The 22,015-nt window shown below is 30.6% G+C and overlaps 1 protein-coding gene and 1 long non-coding RNA gene across 3 annotated transcripts; one reads left to right on the forward strand and one right to left on the reverse strand.

The window, feature by feature from the left end:
* Nucleotides 1-1,301: 1,301 nt before the first annotated feature.
* LOC148566141 (uncharacterized) lies at nucleotides 1,302-4,538 on the reverse strand. Of its 2 annotated transcripts, none has more exons than XM_088487827.1 (2): nucleotides 3,839-4,538; nucleotides 1,302-1,535 (listed from the first exon to the last, which is right to left on the reverse strand). In XM_088487827.1, exon 1 carries the CDS (start codon nucleotides 4,313-4,315, stop codon nucleotides 3,845-3,847), a length of 471 nt encoding a protein of 156 aa, XP_088343953.1. In that variant the 5' UTR covers nucleotides 4,316-4,538; the 3' UTR covers nucleotides 1,302-1,535; nucleotides 3,839-3,844. The 2 variants fall into 2 exon arrangements, with proteins under 2 accessions (XP_088343953.1, XP_088343954.1); XM_088487828.1 differs by having other exon boundaries at nucleotides 3,844-4,433.
* An 8,241-nt stretch (nucleotides 4,539-12,779) lies between these two features.
* LOC110262591 (uncharacterized) lies at nucleotides 12,780-16,675 on the forward strand. The gene is made up of 3 exons (XR_015883330.1): nucleotides 12,780-12,840; nucleotides 16,314-16,362; nucleotides 16,559-16,675. It is a non-coding gene; the product is annotated as an uncharacterized LOC110262591 (long non-coding RNA).
* The last annotated feature ends 5,340 nt before the right edge of the window (nucleotides 16,676-22,015 follow it).

Consider the following 22,015-nt stretch of genomic DNA (forward strand, 5'->3'; position numbering starts at 1 on the left):
TTTTTTCTTTAAAAAATAACTACCCTACAACATTGTTTGTTTAAGATTTTTTAATTCAAACGTGACTTTTTGCCAGAATAATTTTTTTAAAAAATAAATAAAATATAAACGGGTTAGCCTGTTTAATTTATCAAGTTGGCCATAAACGATCCCTGATTAAAAAAATTATAGCTCATAAACAAAATGGGTTTAAACGGACCAATCCGTATAACCTATGGGCTTAAACGAGTTATACCTTTGTCTGTATGTCAATCCTACCTAAAAACATATGAAATAGAATGTACCAATTACAAAAAAAATAAACAAAGTAACAACACTAAAAAAACATATATATAACCATGTTAACTAACTTGAGTTCGTCTTAGTTGTTAAGCTCACTAGTCCTAGTCTGTTTAAATAAGTATCAAAAGTTCAAATTTTACATTGTGCATGCAACAACCCATTAGCAATAGCAAACCTTTAAATAGAACTCAAATCTGCGATAAATTAGTCTTTAGCCTACTAAATTTGGGGGCTTCCGTAGGAAACTAAAATAAACAAATAAATAAATATATATTAAAAGACAAAATACAAAAATCAACCACTTGTATAAAATATATATTAAAATACAAAATAAATTTAATTAAACAATATATATTTATATAGAAATATATAATGATTGATTTTTTAATAACTAAATTTATATGTACACGTAATTTTTTGATAGACATATATGGGCATCTTATAGAACCAAGGGTAAACGCGAATCGGATCAGATCGAATCAGATATAGCCAAAAATTTCGATCTGATCCGCACTAAAATCATTGGATCAGATTGGATCCAATATCCACGATTTAATCGAATCGGATTTCGGATATATCTGGAAAACATATAAATATTTTAAAAAGTTTATTTTTATTAAAAAATATCAATAAATTCTCTTTTTTTTCACTCTTTTAAACATATTTATTCTTAAAATGTTATTAAAAATACTTTTCTTAAATAATAAACATAAAATAATACAATATTTATGATAATTATTAATTAAAATAAAATATAAAAAGAATATTTACTTATTTGTTTATTTTTACGGATCCACAAGTACCTACATAAAATCCGCAATCCAATCCCATATCTGATAGCTTTGCGGATCGAATCGCTACAATTTTCGAATCGGATTCGAATAAACATCGCGAATATGCGGATGAGCGGCGGTCCATGAACCCTTGTATAGAACAATGGTTTGCATGGCATCGACTTCGAGAAAGGCAAGATATACGTAGTGCATGGTATAGATAGCATGTGAGAATATCAAAGAAACTATGTTCAAAATGGCCTTATTAAATAGTCCAACGAGTAACGTGACCAAGAAGGGATTCGTCGTGGCATAATAATTAACAAATACGATATTAAGATTACATAAAAGCACAAGCACTAAAAACACATTATACGATTATTACACAAGCGACTTTTAAAACGTATTTGCAATTTCAGTGGACACAGTCACTACCCCATTTACTAAAAACACAGAGACTGCGAGTAAGTACCTAGAAACCTGCATCAGCAAAAGGAACAAAAAAGTGTCAAGAATAATGTGAAGTCTATGTTGCACAATTTGACACTTAACAAGAAAAAGGTGCTTACTGGTAATGAAAAAGAGAAAGGAAGGAAAGAATGCTGTGAACCTTGCTACTACTCTTGCATGTGTAATAAATATAATATTATTATGGGTAAACTAGCAGATCCTAGGAAGACAATTTTATTTTATTTTATTTTTTTAAAAAAAGGTCTCCATAGAACTATTGACAATATTCCGGTTAAGGAACCAAGGCATATGAATTCAAGGCATAACCCGGTTAAGGAACCAAGTTGATGCATGCACCTTGAAAAGAAAAATACCATAGGCTGTAGACATATTTTAATACAAGACAAGTTGGAGATTAAAACAGAAATTGAATATGAATTCAATCACCGTTTGCTTCGGTGCAAAGTCTATGGTAATGAGCATGGGTCATACACACAACTGAATGAAAACTCTAGGTAAGAGTTTTGGAAGAAAAAGGATGAAAAAAGGGTTTGAAAAGTTAAAAAGATTGTTACAGTTCAGTCCTTCACTTCACAACCTTCTTTCTCCGAAATCAAAACTCACAAATACCCATAATAAGAGTTTAACAAACAAAGATCCAAATTTACAAAGGGCCAAATGCAGTTGGTATTAATTGCAACGGATTACCAAAGTGAGAATAGCTAAATAAACCAGCAGCATCATCAAATCTAAACACCTCAGCTTCTAAATTGTTACATGTAAAAACAGAATAATGAATCACCCAATGTAGAAAAACATCGAATCACTTCAGATATGTTAAAAAACGAGCTAGTAATTTGGAGAACTGATGGCACAAGAGGTGATGATGGTAACAATGCATGGTGGAGAACACAAGCTAACATGTTTGTACAGGTGGTGTAAACATAATGTGGGCAAGCCAATTAAAAAAATTCAAAGGAATATCTATCTCAATGGTGTTATATTGGCATGTCAAAAGATGTTGTAGATAGTTATAGTAAAGAGAATACTAACTGAAACCAGGCACAAAAACAACCACCTCAAAAGCTAAAATTACTTGCGCAATTTTCGTAATTGCTAGTTAGAACTTAAAACAGAACAGGAACTGTCCAACCAAGGGTGGGTCCAAGTCCAAAAGGAAATAAATAATTAAATACTCATTTAGTGCCTACCCAAATGAATCGTTAAAAGTAAACCGATAGGGTGGACTAAATAAGAAGACAAAAAGATAAAATTAAAAATAATTAAGGAAGCAACATCACTGTTGCCTAGTTGAGACCTATTTACCAAAACATAACCATGTGGTTAGCAAATAGTAACTTCCATTAGAAACAAACTTCATTGACTCTTCAAAAACCACTTTGTTTCTTTGAAAAGGACGGAAATATAGCTCATTCTCCAAAACAACTAGAAATGAAGAGTAAACAATGGGACTATCCCAAAAAACCATGCTCTAGTACATTCAACAATACAGTATCCCCAGAAAATAGAAATCTTCCACAAAAAATCATAAGTGAGACCTTGAAGATGACTGTGGCATGATGAAAGCAAACAAAAGCTCGACCTTTTCAAAGTCCCATATAAACTAAGAGAAAGGAGAAGCAAAAGCATAATTAGCACATCACAAATCTGATTATGTTGCCAATGTTCTCTGAAGCTTAATGATGAAATGAATAACAGGAACACCATGCCTTTATAGTAACACTTCAACTGGAAAGCAATCAATATCACTCACAATCAGAAGCTCACTCTAATGATAACATCTCTGAAAGCAAAGAAGATAATGTTAACCAACAAATTAGATATTTTCTTTTTAATTTCTTTTTCAGGGTCCCATGTCATCATTTTGCAACGAAAAAACAAACAAGGCATGGTGGAACAATTCAAGGCATCAACGGAAATGAAAGCACTGTCTAAAACTGTAGAAGAACCCTTTATCTTTCCAATAAAGTTTTATTCTCATTCACAACACAAAAACAACAACACAAAGGTTATGACCAGTTAAAAATTAAAAAATAAAATAAAATAAAAACAGAGTACGGTTCTCCAAATTCAAATTCGCATAAACCCAATTATAGATACGATTCCACATAAAATAGATTAGATTCCTGAGCAACTAAAATCAAAAGTTTCCAATTAAGTTTTTCATTATCTTACTTCAATTATTTACGTTCCGAAGAAGCTTATAATTAACGTTCCAATCAAATCTTCACGAGAAAGATTTTTCCACTAAACATTAAGCATTCACATGCAAAAGATAGAGATACAAATAAAAAAAAAATGAAAAACCTAACCTTACTTCAGGAAGAGGAGTGTTGTCCCTCGCAAGGGGGGCTCTCGTCGAAGTTCTTTGACGGGTACTTGGCGGTGACCATTCCGACTTCGAAAACAATGTCGTCACCGGAGGACCTTATTCCCGTGATGGACCACCACTTGAAGAACGCGCGAACCCTAATCCCATCAAGCTCCGCAATTTTCCCCTTCACGATCTTCCCCTTGATGGTTTTGGAGTACGTGGCGATGTAGTTGTCCGGCGGGAGCGTGATCTTGCACGCGCCGCCGAGCCTGACGGAGAAATCGCCGGAAGTGTCGTTCACGGCGTAGCCCAACACGGTTGTCGCCGGCAATAACCCCACTGGAAAGCCATAGTTCGTGAGCTCAACATGAGCCTTTGATATCTTCGAATTTGGGGTTTTAGGGTTAGGGTTTTGGAACGAATTGGAAACGAGATTTAGGAGAAGTCCGAAGAGGAAGAGAACTTTGGGATTCATGGCTTTCTCTTTTTTTTTTCCTTAGAATTTTCGTTTCGGTTCAATTCAATTGGAATTTTGATGTGAAAATGAAAATGAAATTGATATATTATTTTAATTTAATTTTTAATTATTTTTTAGGTGTCAATTTCTGCGTATCTGTCATGAGACATACTCGTGAGAAATGGAAGATGACGAGAACGGATAAGGAATCTAAGAATATATTTTTCAGAATCTCTCAACGTGTAACGGAAAAAACTACTTTCTCTTTTGACTCTTTTTGGATTAAACTTATTGGGCCTGGCTTTGTTATCTTATACTTGAAGCCTATCTTCTTAACCAGCCCAGCCTATTGTTTCCCAAATGCATTTGCTTGGTCTCTTGTGGTTTTTTTTTTCTTTTCTTTTTTTTTTTATTTATAGAATTACTTGTTATTTGTTATTTTAGTTATATTGACAAAATTAATCAACCTAAATTAATATATGTCATGAAAAAATGATTTTATTTGATTTTTAATTCAAATTAATTTATTCCATTAATTTTACACTATGTTTTTCAGTTTGCATTAGAAATGACAATGGGTATTTATGGACGCGAAAACCCTCTCTTGCTCCCATCTCCATTTAAAAAATTGTCCCTCATTTCTGCCACATCCCCGTTACGGATCCCTATTTATTTTCACTCGCCGGGGAGACAGATACTCGTGGGTATCCGTGGATATTAAATTTTAAAAATAAAAAAATAAAACCACGACAAAATTTCATACAATTCAACTAAAATGTATCAAATTGAAGATAATTCAAACACATTCAACATAATAACATAAACTCAAAATCTCCCACATACAAATTAAAATAAAACAAAATATAAAAGTTTTCAACATATAGTAACATAAAAAAAAATCTTGATCGACGATTATAATTCAATAATAGTACTCATTTTCTATAATAATACGAATTTGAATAATTAGTTAGTGCAAATTTAGATATTATGTATATCATTAATTTATTTTTAAATAAAAAAACATATAGGAATTTATGATTTTACTTTAATTTGTGTGTATATATATATAAAGTATTTACAAATTAGATTAATTAATATTATTAATATTATTATTATTAATATTAATAAATAATTACCAACCGTTCATATATTGTCAATTATAATAACAGTATATAGTATTATTTGGCTAAAGAGATACAACCCTTTAAGAATTGTGTATGTTGGAAAATTACACCTTTGACTAAAGGGACACAATTCTTTAAAAATAGTCTATGTTTGAAACATTGAATCTATTAACAATAGAAGAGTCACAACAATTTACGTATGTGAAAAATTATAATTGTTGATTTGTTGTGTGCAATATATAAATATACCCTTGTCCACTATTTAAAGTAAACTAATCGAGTGTGTATTTTAACTATTGAGAGATTTTCTTGTTCGAGAGAGTTGAGAAGTTTTTATTATTGCTAATTAAGAAATCCATAGGTTTCATTGTATATTGAGAGAGTTATTGTCATCTTCTTAATTATAATTATCCAACAATTTTTGAGAGATACTTTGAAGATAGCTCAAGATCAAAGCACCACGTTCAAGGTCGTGAATCAAGAGTTTGTCAAGTTAGATCGCTTTGATGGAACGAATTTCAACCGTTGGAAGTACAAGATGATGTTTCTTTTTTCGGTTCTCAATCTTGCATATGTGATTAACCCAAAGACTACACCAATTGCCGATGCCGCTGAAAATGCCACACCGGAAGAAAAAGAAAATGTTACTCAATTAAAGAAGAAACGTGAAGAAGATACTTTTGTATGCCGAGATCATCTCAACACTTTATCCGACCGACTCTATGATCTCTACATGTCAATCCAATCACCATTGGAGATTTGAAAGTCTTTGGAAGAAAAGTACAATAATGAATGACAAGGAATAGATAAGTTTATTATAATGAAATATTTTAAATTTATTATGAATGATACTATGCCTATTATGGATCAAATTCATGAATTACAAATTCTTGTAAATAGACTTCGTGATTTACAAGTGGTGATCACTAAATCATTACAGGTTGGAGCAATTATTTCAAAATTGCCATCATCTTGTAATGGTTATAAGAAGAAACTTTACATCTTGATGAGAACTTCACAATTGAGAAATTACTAAGGCATATACGTATAGAGGAGAAAACTCGAAAATATGTTGTTGTGTATATCTCTTAAAGTTCTAAAGTGAATCATATTGGTGAAGACAAAACCAATAAGAATAAAATAAAGTTCTCAAAAGATTCAAAGCAAGACAAGAAGAGACAAAGAAAGTGTTATCATTGTCATAAGAAAGGACACTACATCAAATAATGTAGACTTCTGAAAAAGAAAGCACCAAAGACCAACTTAGTGGAAGAGAACGATCTAATTACTATGGTTGCAGAAAAAGTACAAAATATACATATTGACATGGTTACAAAACTCAACATGGCAACCCAAAGAAAATTACTTGATTGGTGGTTAAATTCTGGGGCTACTGTTCATATTTGTAATGATCACAAACAATTCAAAACATATGAAGAACTAAACAATAGAGAAGTCTTGATGGACAATGACAACTTAGCCAAAATTTGTGGTCAAGTAACTACGGAATAAATCTTACATCTAAAAAGAAGTTAAGTTTAATAAATGTACTTCATGTTCCAGATTTGAGAAAAAAAAATAGTTTCTTGTTAATCTCTTGTGTAAGAAAGAATTTAAAATTGTAACGAAATCCGATAAAGTGATCTTGCTTAAGAATGATATATTTATAGGAAAAGGATATTGTACTGAAGGCATGTTCAAACTTAGTATTAATAATAAAATGAACATTTCTTTGTATATTGTTGATTCTTGTGATTTATGGCATAGTAAATTAGCACACTTAAATTACAAATCAATTGAATATATACATAAAAATAACTATATAAATCTTAATAACAAGGATTTTAATAAGAAATATGATATTTGTATACAATCCAAAATTACTAAGAAACCTTTTTCTAAAGTTGAAAGAAAGACACATTTATTAGAATTGATTCATAGTGATATTTGTGAATAAAATGGCAATATTACTAGAGGAGAAAAAAGATATTTTATAACTTTTATTGATGATTGTTTTAGATTTACTTATGTGTATTTACTTAGAAATAAAGATAAAGCTTTTGAAATGTTTAAAAAATATAAAATAGAAATAGAAAATATGCATGATAATAAAATAAAAGTTCTTCATAATGATCAAAGTGGGGAATATTTTTCTAATGAATTTGATAACAAATTACATGATATTGTGCATGAATCTTCCGCTCCATATACTCTGTAACAAAATGGTTTGGCGAAAGAAAAAACTATACCTTAGTGAATATGGTTAATTCAATGTTACTAAATACAAAATTGCCTTACAATTTGTAGGGTGAATCATCATTGACATCATGTCATATCCATAATAGGATACCATTAAGACATAGAAAGGTTTCTACTTATGAAATTTGAAAAAAAGAAAACCTAATTTGAATTATCTGAAAGTGTGGGGATGTTTAGCCTTTTATCGAGTCCCTAATAAAAAAGAAAACCAAATTAGAGCCAAGAGCTATAAAAGGCACTTTTATAGGATATGCTCAAAATTCAAAAGCATATAGAATATTAGACTTAGTGTCTAACGTAAATTTATCAATGATTTAACTTCTAGTTCAGAATATCTCCAAAATAATACTAATATTTTACAAGAAATGAAGAATCAAAATAATAAACGTTAAAGCGACAAAGAATTGATTGAACCAAGGAAGAACATGAGAGTGAGAAAAGAAAAAGACTTAGGTCCATATTTTATTTCTTTTCAAGCTATCACCTTTTAAATTAGAAGGAACTAGGAATTATGCGACACATAAGATTATTATTGTGATGAACATAGATGGTGATCCTCAAACGTTCAAAGAGACTATGGCTTCAAGGGATTTTGCATTTTGGAAAGAAGTAACAAATGATGAAATTGACTCAATATTATCAAACAATACTTATGTCTTGGTTGATTTGTCTCTAGGATCAAAGTCTATAGAATATAAGTGGGTATCTAAAAGAAAATATAATACTGATGGTTCATTACAAACCTTTAAAGCAAGGTTAGTGGCTAAAGGATTTAGACAACAAGAAGGTCTAGACTATTTTGATACCTGTACACCTGTGGTAAGAATGACTTCTATTAGGACTCTTATAGCATTAGCATTCATTCACAAGCTTCATATACATCAAATAGATGTTAAAACAACTTTTCTAAATAGAGATCTTAATGAAGAAATTTATATGGAACAACTGAAAAGCTACGTGTTACCTAGAAATGAAAAGAAAGTTTGTAAATTAATGAAGTTTTTGTATGGCCTAAGACAAGAACCTAAACAATGGCATGAAAAGTTTGATTCAGTGGTGTTATCAAATGACTTCTCACATAATAGTATAAATAAATGTATTTACTCAAAATTTGCTAAAGATTATGGAGTAATTATTTGTTTATATGTTGATGATATGTTAATTATTTGAACAAATTTAGAAAAAATTTGTGTAACGAAGGAGTATCTAACCTCTAAATTCAAGATTAAGAATTTGAATGAAGTTGATACAATATTAGGCATAAAGGTGCATAAGAATGAAGTTGGCTTTACTTTAAGTCAATCTCATTATATCAAAAAGGTATTGAAAAATTTTGATCATCTCACAGTTAAAGAATCTAATACACCCTATAATCTTAAGTTTAAATTAGAAGGAAACATGGGAAGATCTATAGAACAATTAGAATATGCTAGTGTTATAGGAAGTTCAATGTATGTAATGCAATGTACTAAACCTGATATAGTATTTATTGTGTGTAAATTATCAATGTTTACAGAAAAACCTAGCAATCAATATTGCACTACTAGAAAACTACTTATTATAGATGGATATTTCCCACATATTTTATTCCACAGAAATACAGACAGATTTTGCGAGAGAATTTTTGTCGGAAACAAAGAAAAATGAATTAGCATAAATTACAGACGAAAAAGAGAATCCGTCGAAAATTTTGTCAAAAAAATTAAATTTTTTTCGTGGGAAATAATTACCGACGGAAAATCCGTCTATATTTAAATAAACAAAATACTGTGTTTTATTAAAATATTATAGACAGAAAATTTGTCTGTAATTTAAAATATTCTGTCGGAAAATATTAACTTAAACCTAATCTACCCCCTCTCTCTCGAGCTCCATTCACAAATAAATATAGCTGCCAACTCCTACCTTTATGTGCTTCTTCCTCTCTCCATTGCACAGCTGCTTCTTCTCTCCGTTGCACGAGCTGCTTCCGCCGCTACCGTTGCCGCCGCCGCTTGCATCACACGATCTCTCTCTGTCATCCCTTGCGTCGCACGAGCTTCCTCCGTCGCTGCTCTTGTCGCATCTACTCCCATCATCACAGAGCTCTCTCCGCCGTTGCTCTCATCGCATCTGCTCCTTCTGGCGCCTCTTCCATCTAATCTCAACTCGCTCTCTCAGTTCTTCTCGTACCCATCTCGAATTTCAGGTATATATATCCTGATTTTGTGATTCTGTTCTTCGTGATAAACCTTAGGGTTCAATTTTTCTGCGCCAGTTTTAGCTGGGTTTATCATACTCTGCTTTTGTGCTTCGTGAATCTGTAGGTTTACTCTGATTTTGATGAATTTTTTTCTGCAATCGGAAGCTTTTTTGACCTAAAATTCATGGTTTTTAGGTATAACACTTAGTGGTAGGCCATTGCTTTCGACTAAAGGCTCTTTCACTTATTATCATTCTATGACTTGTTAATTTTCTAAGTGGTTATGATTTGCTTGGACGAACAAAAGATCAGATTAGGACAACAGAACAAGTTAATGCTGCACTTGTTGCATGTAACAGTTTGAAGCTTGATGGCCTTGTTATCAGTGGAGGTGTACTTACTTTTTTTGGAGCTTCATATGTTGCTTAACACGTTGAGCTTCAAAAGAGATTTCTAACAATTGAGATGTATGATGTTTTAGGTGTTACATGAAACACGAATGCTATGCAACTTACAGAAACTTGATTATATTGATTCTCTTGCAATTGTAATCTTATCCTCCAAAGTTAATAGAAGTGGTTCTAGGTCTCACATGCCTAACGAGCTGCAAATCATTGAAATTTTATTGGCATTTTGCATTAGGGTAATGGATCTAGGTAGTAGGCCGTTTTGTGTGATTCATGTGATACTGGTGTGTAACTTTATGATATAATTGTTGATTGGTAGGGTTGTTAAATATCAAGTCAAATCTGTAGCACAGCATCTGTTTGAGGAACCGTTGTCTATTGATCATGTCGAGCGAGCGCTGGATAATATTTATAAGGTTTCTGAAGAACACCCCACTAGTAGATATGTTATCAGGAATGCTGACATTGTGGTATTGATAGTGACTATTCTTAGCAAGAACTCTAAAACTATTGGATCGCGTTTGAGAAGCAAAGTTCTAATGACTTTACTTAGCATAGCCAAGGACAAAGAAAGCAGGGTCAGGTTTATTTATCTCATTCTTAAAGAACTGAAGTGTATGGATTGGTTATAAATCAACATAAACTAATAATTTGATCCTCACAAGATTAAACTACTAACAATTTATATTATATTTCTCATGCAGTATCTAAATGATCACTGTAGCGACAACTTGGTCTTTTAAGTGCCTAGATATTTATCTTTTTTTACTAACTGGTAGATGCTTAAAGTTAAATATGTCAAATTGGAATATGGATGAATTTTAGAGCAGGTTCTGATGGCGTTAAGATAGAGATGGCCTCTTTAGTAGGAAGGATGACATTGACAAATAGCTGTAAAGAACAAATTGCTAGGGACGACGCTAGAACAAATTGCACCTTGAAATCCCCTTTCTTCTTTGCTTCTTTCTCACTTCTTCTTCTGTTTTCAGATCAAGCTAACTTCAGGTGATTCATTCCTTCCCTTATGTTCCCTTCCCTTTTCATTTCTCTATTTCCTTGCTAATTCCAATTTGTTTGGTCCAATTCCCTAAATCTAATCTTCCCCTTCCATGCAACTGGACTGTATTATGATAGTGTTTTTGCAACCTAGGGAATTGGAATGCTTCCCACGCTTCCCTTTCTCCTAGCGTTTCGTCTAATTTCGATTCTAGCTAATCGTTGTTTACTCTTCTTACATGGTGCAGTAAGGGTTGATCATCTTGTCTAATAATCACAACAATAGCGAAAAATGATATGCTTTCTAGTGTAATATTGCCACAAAGGATAATCTATATTGTTTAGTTCTCATTTATGATTTATCTCAGCTCCTTTTTTGTTGTTCTGATTGCATGCAATTAAATATGGGATTTCAATTCTAAGGATCACCAATCAAATTGGCTTAACTTGTAACAACTAATGCATAGAGTTTGTAGGTATCTTAAAACAAATATTTCTTAACATAATCTTACTTTTTTTTGTTCTTTCTCTTTTTCTCCTGTTAAACTTGCAGCCCCAAATCAAAAGTGGTGATAAAAGTAAGTTTCTGTGTCCATGCTTGATCTGATTGGAATATTATGTGTTGTTTGTTCCCTTTCTAATATAAAAATCAAATTCTTTTCTTTTCTTTTTTGCTTCAGTTATAATACCTCCATCAGCACTTGATCGTCTAGGTAAGTTATGTTACCTTTTTCACTTCAATTTGGTAGTGGAATTTTCTTCTTCTTCTTAAATTTTATTCCTTGAAAGTGGTGTGTTGCTTTAACTTGGATCATGTTTTGGATCCCTATTTAGATTTAAAGTGGCTGTGCTCTCTGTTATGCTATGCTTATTGATGCTTCCTAGTCTACATCGTTGCTTGATTTGTTTCCCACCTTAAAGAGTGGAAGACAGAGCAATTAGTACATGTTTTAGGATTTTTGAATTTATTCTGATAGTGATCTTGGGATATTTTTTTACTATTTTGTTTTATTATCGTTTGGTAACTTTGGAGCTTACTTAGATTATGTATCATGCTGTGGTCTTTTAAGATCAAAGTTTAAATGTTTTTTCCCCTTTGATTTTGTGTCTTGTAGGATTCATTTGCTGGTGAAGATAATCATGGTCAGCCTTCTAGACAAGGTGATATTGATGGTATTTTGATGGTGTTTTTAACTTGTCCTTGTAGTTTTTTTCCCTCTTCCCATCATGAATATTTTGTTTGATTCTCTTTTGTAATAGTATGAAGCTAGTGTTAGTTTAAGAGTGTAATGAAATTAATTAGTTTCTCCATTTATATAATATTCGTTTTGTTCAATATTTCAGTTGAATAATTTGAAGGTACTAATATTATTTATTGTGTTATTAGATCCATGAGGTCGACAAACAAATCGATAAGCTCTCTGGGCTACTTCAAAAGCTAAAGGTACCTATTATCGCCATTAGTTATCACTTTTTGTTGTTACTTAGGTTTCATCTACAGCCGTTACTAAATGGAAATGCTGCAGGAAGCTAATGAAGAATCAAAAGTTGTTACAAAAGCATCTGCTATGAAAGGTATATTGCATCAGAGTCGAATTGGGTCATAATATGTGAGATTTTTTTTGCATCAATATTAGCTATGTAAATATTCATGGTTCATATTATATCAAATCAATAATTTTTAAATATATTGCCTTTTCCATTAGGACATTATGCGTGACTGAAACTTAATGCTCTATGATCACTGACGGAAATGTAACATCATTTTCAGCTATCAAGAAGAGGATGGAGAAGGATATTGATGAAGTTGGAAATATTGCACATGGTGTCAAAACAAAAATAGAAGCTATAAACAGAGATGTAATGAGACGAAGATAATGACTTGATGTTTTAGTAGATTTTAGTCCTGAAATTTCAAACATACGAGAAATTTTTTATATGGTCTTGTTATTTGCATAACTTAGTATAGTTGAACAATACATTGAGTTTATGTTTTGAATTATAATTGATGTATCAACACACTTTGATGTATGATTGTTACTTATTATTATAGTTAATGTATCAATACACTTTGTTTATGTTTTGAATTATATTGACTTGCTTGTTTATAGTACTTTTCTTTTAGTTTGATAATACGATGAATTTGTTTATTTTTTATAATATTATAAATATTCGAATTCAAATTAGATAAAAAATTGTATTTATTAAATTTATATTTATTTTGTATGAAAACAGGTTTATTTTGCAATAAAAAATCTAAAAAAGAAATTCTATTTTACCTTACTGACGGATTTACAGACGGATTTTCTGTCCAGAGTTTGGAATGGTTTTTCAAGGCTCCAATTACCGACGAAAAATTTGTCGAAAAATCTGTTGCTAATTACCGATGGAAAATCCGTCGGAAAATCTGTCTCTAATTACTGACGGAAAATTCGTCAGAAAATCTATCCCTAATTACCGACAAAAAATCTATCGAAAAATCTGTCTCTAATTACCGACGAAAAATCCATCAGAAAGTTTGACGTTCCAGAAAAATGGAAGGGAGAATTTTCCGAAGGAAAATCTGTCGGTAAATTACCGACAGAAAAAAATCTATCGGTAAATAATTTCCGACGAGGCTTTTACAGAGGGACGAAATTTGTTAGTAACCAAAAATTTGTCTGTAATAAAGACCAAATCTGTCTGTATTAAGCAATTTTCTAGTTGTGTTGGAAAGCTATTACAAGTTCTTGGTTATCTAAAAAAAACCATAAAGTTGGGATTACATAATAATGATTATCCTGCAGTTTTAGAATGTTATTTTTGACACAAGTTGATTTACAAATCTTAGTGATAACAAATCCACTTTAAGATGGATTTTCACCCTAGATGGTGGAATAATAAGTTGGGCCTCAAAGAAACAAACATGTATTACATATTCTACTATGGAGACTGAATTTGTAGCTTTATCAGCCGCAGGTAAAGAAGCGGAATGGTTAAGAGATTTGTTATATGATATAAAGTTGTGGTCACAACAGACGATAACTATTTCAATCTTCTGTAATAGTGAATCAACAATGTCTCGAGTATATAATAAGGTTTATAATAGAAAGTCTAGACATATAAGTTTGAGACATGAGTTTGTGAGGCAATTAATAGATGATGGTGTAATTATTACCATCACTTATGTAAGATCTCAAGAAAATTTAACAGACCTTTTGACTAAAAGTTTGTCAAGAGATAAAATCAAAGAGATTTCTGTTAAAATGGGATTAAAATATATTATTGTTAAATGATGGAAACTCAACCTTATTCTAGTAGACCACTAGTTTCAAGGTTTAATGGGTAATAATAAGTTATTAGCAATTGAAGCAATAAGGTATAGGATTTAGTGCTATGTACAATAAATAGGAAGGTGAGTTAAAACTCCTAATAGAATGATAATATTATTTATCAAAGAATTTCACTTATATTAATATAGGAGTGATGCCGCTCTAATTTTCGGTACTAACATATGGAGTATATGTTTAATCAATTAGACACCTATTATTTCCTTCCCTTATGTTCCCTTCCCTTTTCATTTTTCTATTTCCTTGCTAATTCCAATTTGTTTGGTCCAATTCCCTAAATCTAATCTTCCCCTTCCATGCAACTGGACTGTACTATGATAGTGTTTTTGCCACCTAGGGAATCGGAATGCTTCCCACGCTTCCCTTTCTCCTAGCATTTCGTCTAATTTTGATTCCAGCTAATCGTTGTTTACTCTCCTGCACCATGGTGCAGTAAGGGTTGATCATCTTGTCTAATAATCACAACAATAGCGAAAAATGATATGCTTTCTAGTGTAATATTGCCACAAAGGATAATCTATATTGTTTAGTTCTCATTTATGATTTATCTCAGCTCCTTTTTTGCTGTTCTGATTGCGTGCAATTAAATATGGGATTTCAATTCTAAGGATCACCAATGAAATTGGCTTAACTTGTAACAGCTTATGCATAGAGTTTGTAGGTATCTTAAAACAAATATTTCTTGACGTAATTTTACTTTTTTTGGTTCTTTCTCTTTTTCTCCTGTTAAACTTGCAGCCCCAAATTGAAAGTGGTGATAAAAGTAAGTTTCTGTGTCCACGCTTGATCTGATTGGAATATTATGTGTTGTTTGTTCCCTTTCTAATATAAAAATCAAATTCTTTTCTTTTCTTTTTTGCTTTAGTTATAATACCTCCATCAGCACTTGATCGTCTAGGTAAGTTATGTTACCTCTTTCACTTCAGTTTGGTAGTGAAATCTTCTTCTTCTTCTTAAATTTTATTCCTTGAAAGTGGTGTGTTGCTTTAACTTGGATCATGTTTTGGATCCCTATTTAGATTTAAAGTGGCTGTGCTCTCTGTTATGCTATGCTTATTGATGCTTCCTAGTCTACATTGTTGCTTGATTTGTTTCCCACCTTAAAGAGTGGAAGACAGAGCAATTGGTACATGTTTTGGGATTTTTGAATTTATTATGATAGTGATCTTGGGATATTTTTTTACTATTTTGTTTTATTATCGTTTAGTAACTTTGGAGCTTACTTAGATTATGTATCATGTTGTGGTCTTTTAAGATCAAAGTTTAAATATTTTTTCCCTTTGATTTCGTGTCTTGTAGGATTCATTTGCTGGTGAAGATAATCATGGTCAGCCTTCTAGACAAGGTGATATTGATAGTGTTTTGATGGTGTTTTTAACTTGTCCTTGTAGTTTTTTTCCCTCTTTCCATCATGAATATTTTGTTTGCTTCTCTTTTATAATAGTATGAAGCTAGTGTTAGTTTAAGAGTGTAATGAAATTAGTTAGTTTCTCCATTTATATAATATTCATTTTGTTCAAACTGTTTGTTCAATATTTCAGTTGAATAATTTGAAGGTACTAATATTATTTATTGTGTTATTAGATCCATGAGGTCGACAAACAAATCAATAAACTCTCTGGGCTACTTCAAAAGCTAAAGGTACCTATTATCGCCATTAGTTATCACTTTGTTGTTAGTTAGGTTTCATCTACAGCTGTTACTAAATGGAAATTGCAGGAAGCTAATGAAGAATCAAAAGCCGTTACAAAAGCATCTGCTATGAAAGGTATATTGCATCAGAGTCGAATTGGGTCATAATGTGTGAGATTTTTTTGGCATCAATATTGGCTATGTAAATATTCATGGTTCATATTATATCAAATCAATAATTTTTAAATATATTGCCTTTTCCATTAGGACATTATGCGTGACTGAAACTTAATGCTCTATGATCACTGACGGAAATGCAACATCATTCTCAGCTATCAAGAAGAGGATGGAAAAGGATATTGATGAAGTTGGAAAGATTGCACATGGTGTCAAAACCAAAATAGAAGCTATAGACAGAGATGTAATGAGACGAAGATAATGACTTGATGTTTTAGTAGATTTTAGTCCTGAAATTTCAAACATACGAGGAATTTTTTATATGGTCTTGTTATTTGCATAACTTAGTATAGTTGAACAATACATTGAGTTTATGTTTTGAATTATAATTGATGTATCAACGCACTTTGATGTATGGTTGTTACTTAATATTATAGTTGATGTATCAATACACTTTGTTTATATTTTGAATTATATTGACTTGCTTGTTTATAGTACTTTTCTTTTAGTTTGATAATACGATGAATTTGTTTATTTTTTTATAATATTATAAATATTCGAATTCAAATTAGATAAAAAATTGTATTTATTAAATTTATATTTATTTTGTATGAAAATAGGTTTATTTTGCAATAAAAATCTAAAAAAGAAATTCTATTTTACCTTACTGACGGATTTACAGACGGATTTTCTGTCCACAGCGTTTGGAATGGTATTTCAAGGCTCCAATTATCGACGAAAAATTTGTCGAAAAATATGTTGCTAATTACCAACGGAAAATCCGTCGAAAAATCTGTCTCTAATTACTGACGAAAAATCCGTCGAAAAATCTATCTCTAATTACCGACGAAAAATCTGTCGAAAAATTTGTTTCTAATTACCGACGGAAAATCCGTCGGAAAGTTCGACGTTCTAGGGAAATGGAGGGGAGAATTTTTCGAAGGAAAATCTGTCGGTAACTGGTAAAAATCTGTCGGTAAATAATTTCCGATGAGGCTTTTATAGAGGGACGAAATCCATCGGTAACCAAAAATTTGTTTGTAATAAAGACCAAATCTGTCTGTATTAAGCAATTTTCTAGTTGTGTTGGAAAGCTATTACAAGTTCTTGGTTATCTTAAAAAAACCATAAACTTGGGATTACATTATAGTGATTATCCCGCAGTTTTAGAAGGTTATTTCGACGTAAGTTGATTTACAAATCTTAGTGATAACAAATCCACTTTAAGATGAATTTTCACCCTAGGTGGTGGAATAATAAGTTGGACCTCAAAGAAACAAACATGTATTACATATTCTACTATGGAGACTGAGTTTGTAGCTTTATTAGCCACATGTAAAGAAGCGGAATGGTTAAGAGATTTGTTATATGATATAAAGTTGTGGTCACAACAGACGATAACTATTTCAATCTTCTGTAATAGTGAATCAACAATGTCTCGAGTATATAATAAGGTTTATAATAGAAAGTCTAGACATATAAGTTTGAGACATGAGTTTGTGAGGCAATTAATAGATGATGGTGTAATTATTACCATCACTTATGTAAGATCTCAAGAAAATTTAACAGACCTTTTGACTAAAAGTTTGTCAAGAGATAAAATCAAAGAGATTTCTGTTAAAATAGGATTAAAATATATTATTGTTAAATGATGAAAACTCAACATTATTCTAGTAGACCACTAGTTTCAAGGTTTAATGGGTAATAATAAGTTATTAGCAATTGGAGCAATAAGGTATAGGATTTAGTGCTATGTACAATAAATAAGAAGGTGAGTTAAAACTCCTAATAGAATGATAATATTATTTATCAAAGAATTCCACTTATATTAATATAGGAGTGATACCGCTCTAATTTTCGGTACTAACATATGGAGTATATGTTTAATCAATTAGACACCTATTATTTCGTTAAAACTTTAAAATTTACACTAAAAGAATGTTTAATCTTAGTGACATATTCTTTATACATATACTTGTATGATATTTAAATTTTGTAAATTGTGGGAGATTGAAAGGTATTTACAAATTTGATTAATTAATATTATTAATATTATTATTATTGTTAATTATAATAATGGTGCATAGTATCATTTGGTTAAAAGGATACAACTCTTTAAGAATAGAAAAAAAAAGTCAGAACTTGCTTTATTTAACATTAATTAATTATTGTAGCAATTAATGAATGCTAAATAAGGCAAGTTATGGTTGTTTTTGGCTGATTTTCTTTGGTTACCAAATATTTTCGTTAAGAATAATGTATGTTTGAAACATTGTACCTATTGACAATAATAGAAGAGTCACAACAATTTATGCATGTGACAAATTATAATTGTTTTGTGCAATATATATAAATATACCTTTGTCCACTATTTAAAGTACACTAATCAATACGTGTTTTAACTATTGAGAGATTTTCTTATTTAAGAGAGTTGAGAATTTTTTATTATTGTTAATTAAGAAATTCATAAGGTTTATTATATTTTACGAGAATATTGTTATCAACCTTATAACAACTAAGTGTATGAACAAATATTTATCTAAAGAAAGCGATCTAACCGTGCTTTGAAACCAAAACACAATTAAAATTTTGTCATCTTCTTAATCATAATTATTACCCAAAAATATATATAAAGAATATTTTAATAATTTTACATTATCGAAAATTTAGCAGGTCCCCATGAGACAAGTACCTCAATCTCTATTCCCTCATTTATTTGTTTTGCGGTCTCTATTTTACTCCCGTCGAGAGTTTTTTTCTGCAAATTCTCGCGGATTTAGATTTTTTTGTCATTCCTAATTTGCATTATTATGTATAAAATTGTCTGAAGAGTAAAATTCCAAAATTGATACTACTATTATTTCATTTAATAGAATTTAATTTTAATGCATTTTAATGTAAAATTAAACTCAAATAAATCCAGGTGACATGTTGGCACTAAAGTTATTTGGTTTATAAATTTTTATTTTGTTATACGAATAATTGAAATTTTTGTTCTGAATTTTAAGTTTATTATACTATTTTATCTTCTCCATAACGGTTTAACTAATTGAGTGAAAATAAAGAGAGACAAAATAAGGTGGATTTCACAAAATAACTCCACAAATTAAAGAAAGGAATTTGTAGTCTTTAAAATATCACAAATCAAGTTTGTGACAAAATATACCAATTAGTGTATTTGACTTAATTGATACTTACAGGTATATTTTGTCACAAATTTGTAATATTTTGAGATCATAATTTTTTTTCTTTTATTCATAAGCTATTTTGTCAAATTAAATTTTTTTGAGATTAAAATGCTTATTTACTCTGTATTATGTATGTTACACTTAGACTGTTAGACATGCGAAACAACATTGGCAATTATGCTACAAATAAATTAGTTTAGTTCTTATTTCTTAGTACCTAGTTTAAGGGCAGGGGGAGGAGGGAGCCAAATCTCTTTTTACTCCATTCTTTGTGATACCTTTGTTCCCTTTTTCTTTTCTTAAATATTTAATGTCTTAGACAATTATGATGTAAAGCTATATATTAGCTATATATTTTTTTTTATGTAACTAACTTAGGCTTATTAAATTGTCAATTTGTTCATCTGCTTAAGTAAATGTCAAAAATTTAAATCTTATTTTTTATATATAATAATTTACTAGTCATTAACAGACAACAAAAAAAACTCAGATATCTAATAAAGTAGATTAGTCCTTGAGAAAAAGCTATACTTTTTATATCTATAGGATGTATAATTATTTATTGGTAAGATGTGGTAGCTGAATGACCGATGACGTGAGAAAAGTAGAAGGCAAAAAACAGAGAAGAGTAAGTGAGGTGCCAAATTTACGTTTATTTTAGTGGTGAAGGCCATATTGGCATGTCAGCAAAAGCCATTACAGAAGCTGCTCTATGATCTATGCTTGCCAGATTTGCTAGTGATTCAGTTCAGCTTCTTATACTCAGTATCAATTACCCAAAAAGAATATGAGAATATTTGGTAGCCAAATGATTTGAACATCTACATGTACAATAGTCTTCACATATTTCGTAACATTTAAAGATAAAAACATAGAATAAGTAGAGGCTAATTTTTTTTGGTATGGAAAAAATATTGGTGTTTTTGTTGAAAATGGGAGTATTTGGTGTAATTACAGATGGGTGGATTTTTTGGGTGGGAAGTCAACACGTGGGGGGCGTGTTGCAACACGTGGGGGGCGTGGTGGACACGTGGCAGCATTCTGGCCAACACGTGGGGGGCGTGTTGGACACGTGGCAGCTTCTTAGCCAACACGTGAGGGGCGTGTTGTAACACGTGGGGGGCGTGTTGAATGATTTCCATACTACTGTAATACACTTCAAATATCAATATTCAACCAAAACACCATCTCTCTTTCCATATTAAAAATAATTTCTGATAAGTAGAATTGGTTTGATAAAATATTTATCTTTTACACGTAATTTATTAAAGTTGTTTTTCTAAAAGATCATTTTTAAAAATTATAATATATATATTTAGTAAATTAAATTAAAAGTGACATTTAATAAACACAAACCATTACATCTGTATTTAGTAAAATAATTTTTAAAATTTAAAATAATCATAATAGATATAAATAAAAAAAGTTTTGTCATGAATAAAATTTGACATTAACAATTAATTAAGGATAAATCTAAATATTTACTAATATATAGAGTTATATTAGATTTTTAATTTTAGTAAATAAAAGTTAATTTTAATATATATTTTAAATATTTTTAAAAGTATTTTAACTTTTAAAAACTACAAACATAAATACATTACCTTTTTAATTTATTAAACACAATAAAATTTTTGTACTTTTGAAAACATAAATAATTTTTCAAAAAAATTTATCAATCTAAATATGAATGTTGTCTGTAACAGACCAGACCAGACCACCCGCTAGCACGATATTGTCCGTTTTGGCACACAAGGCCTCACGGTTGTCTTTGACGATAGGATGATGGCCAAAGCCCCCACACTCACTCGTCAAAACGCGTCATGTTAGGGAGAGGTACCCACACCCTTATAAGGCATGCTTCGTTCCCCTCTCCAACCAATGTAGGCCTTACATTGTCATGGAATATTATAATGTACTTGATTAAAATATCAAAAACAGAAAATTAATCGTCATATATTTGTATATAAATATGTGTTATTTAATTATATTTTAATATGTATTCAAAAAATTATTAAGTTAATAGTTGATTTTTTATGTATACGTTATATTATTATCAAAATACAATAATTATTTTGTTAGCTAGCTTGGACACATTTTTTAATGCATCATGGATTGTGTTTATTGAATTTTTTTTTTTTCTGCATTACTCCTTGATTTTCTACATTATTGAATTCTTGGTTCTTATCTTACCTTTTATAGTATAAAGAATAATTGAAGATCACTGGGTGTCTGGGCCAGCAAGGAGGAATTTGATTTTGATGTGACGGACCAGTTATTATATAAGATATTTGGATATATTATCTACTATTTTATGAGATATGAGACTTATTTTTATGTAAATCAGTTTAATTGTTTAAATATACAAAACATTTCACTTCGCATAATGACTTTAAAATTTATGGCTACTCTTATTACTAGTTC

This window comes from Arachis ipaensis, chromosome B5, assembly GCF_059453495.1.
Source record: "Arachis ipaensis isolate K30076 ecotype BB chromosome B5, ASM5945349v1, whole genome shotgun sequence".
Lineage (NCBI taxonomy): Eukaryota > Viridiplantae > Streptophyta > Magnoliopsida > Fabales > Fabaceae > Arachis > Arachis ipaensis.

Coding starts and splice junctions, on each gene's coding strand:
- LOC148566141 (XM_088487827.1), bottom strand. CDS start 4,315: ATGAATCCCAAAGTTCTCTTCCTCTTCGGACTTCTCCTAAATCTCGTT.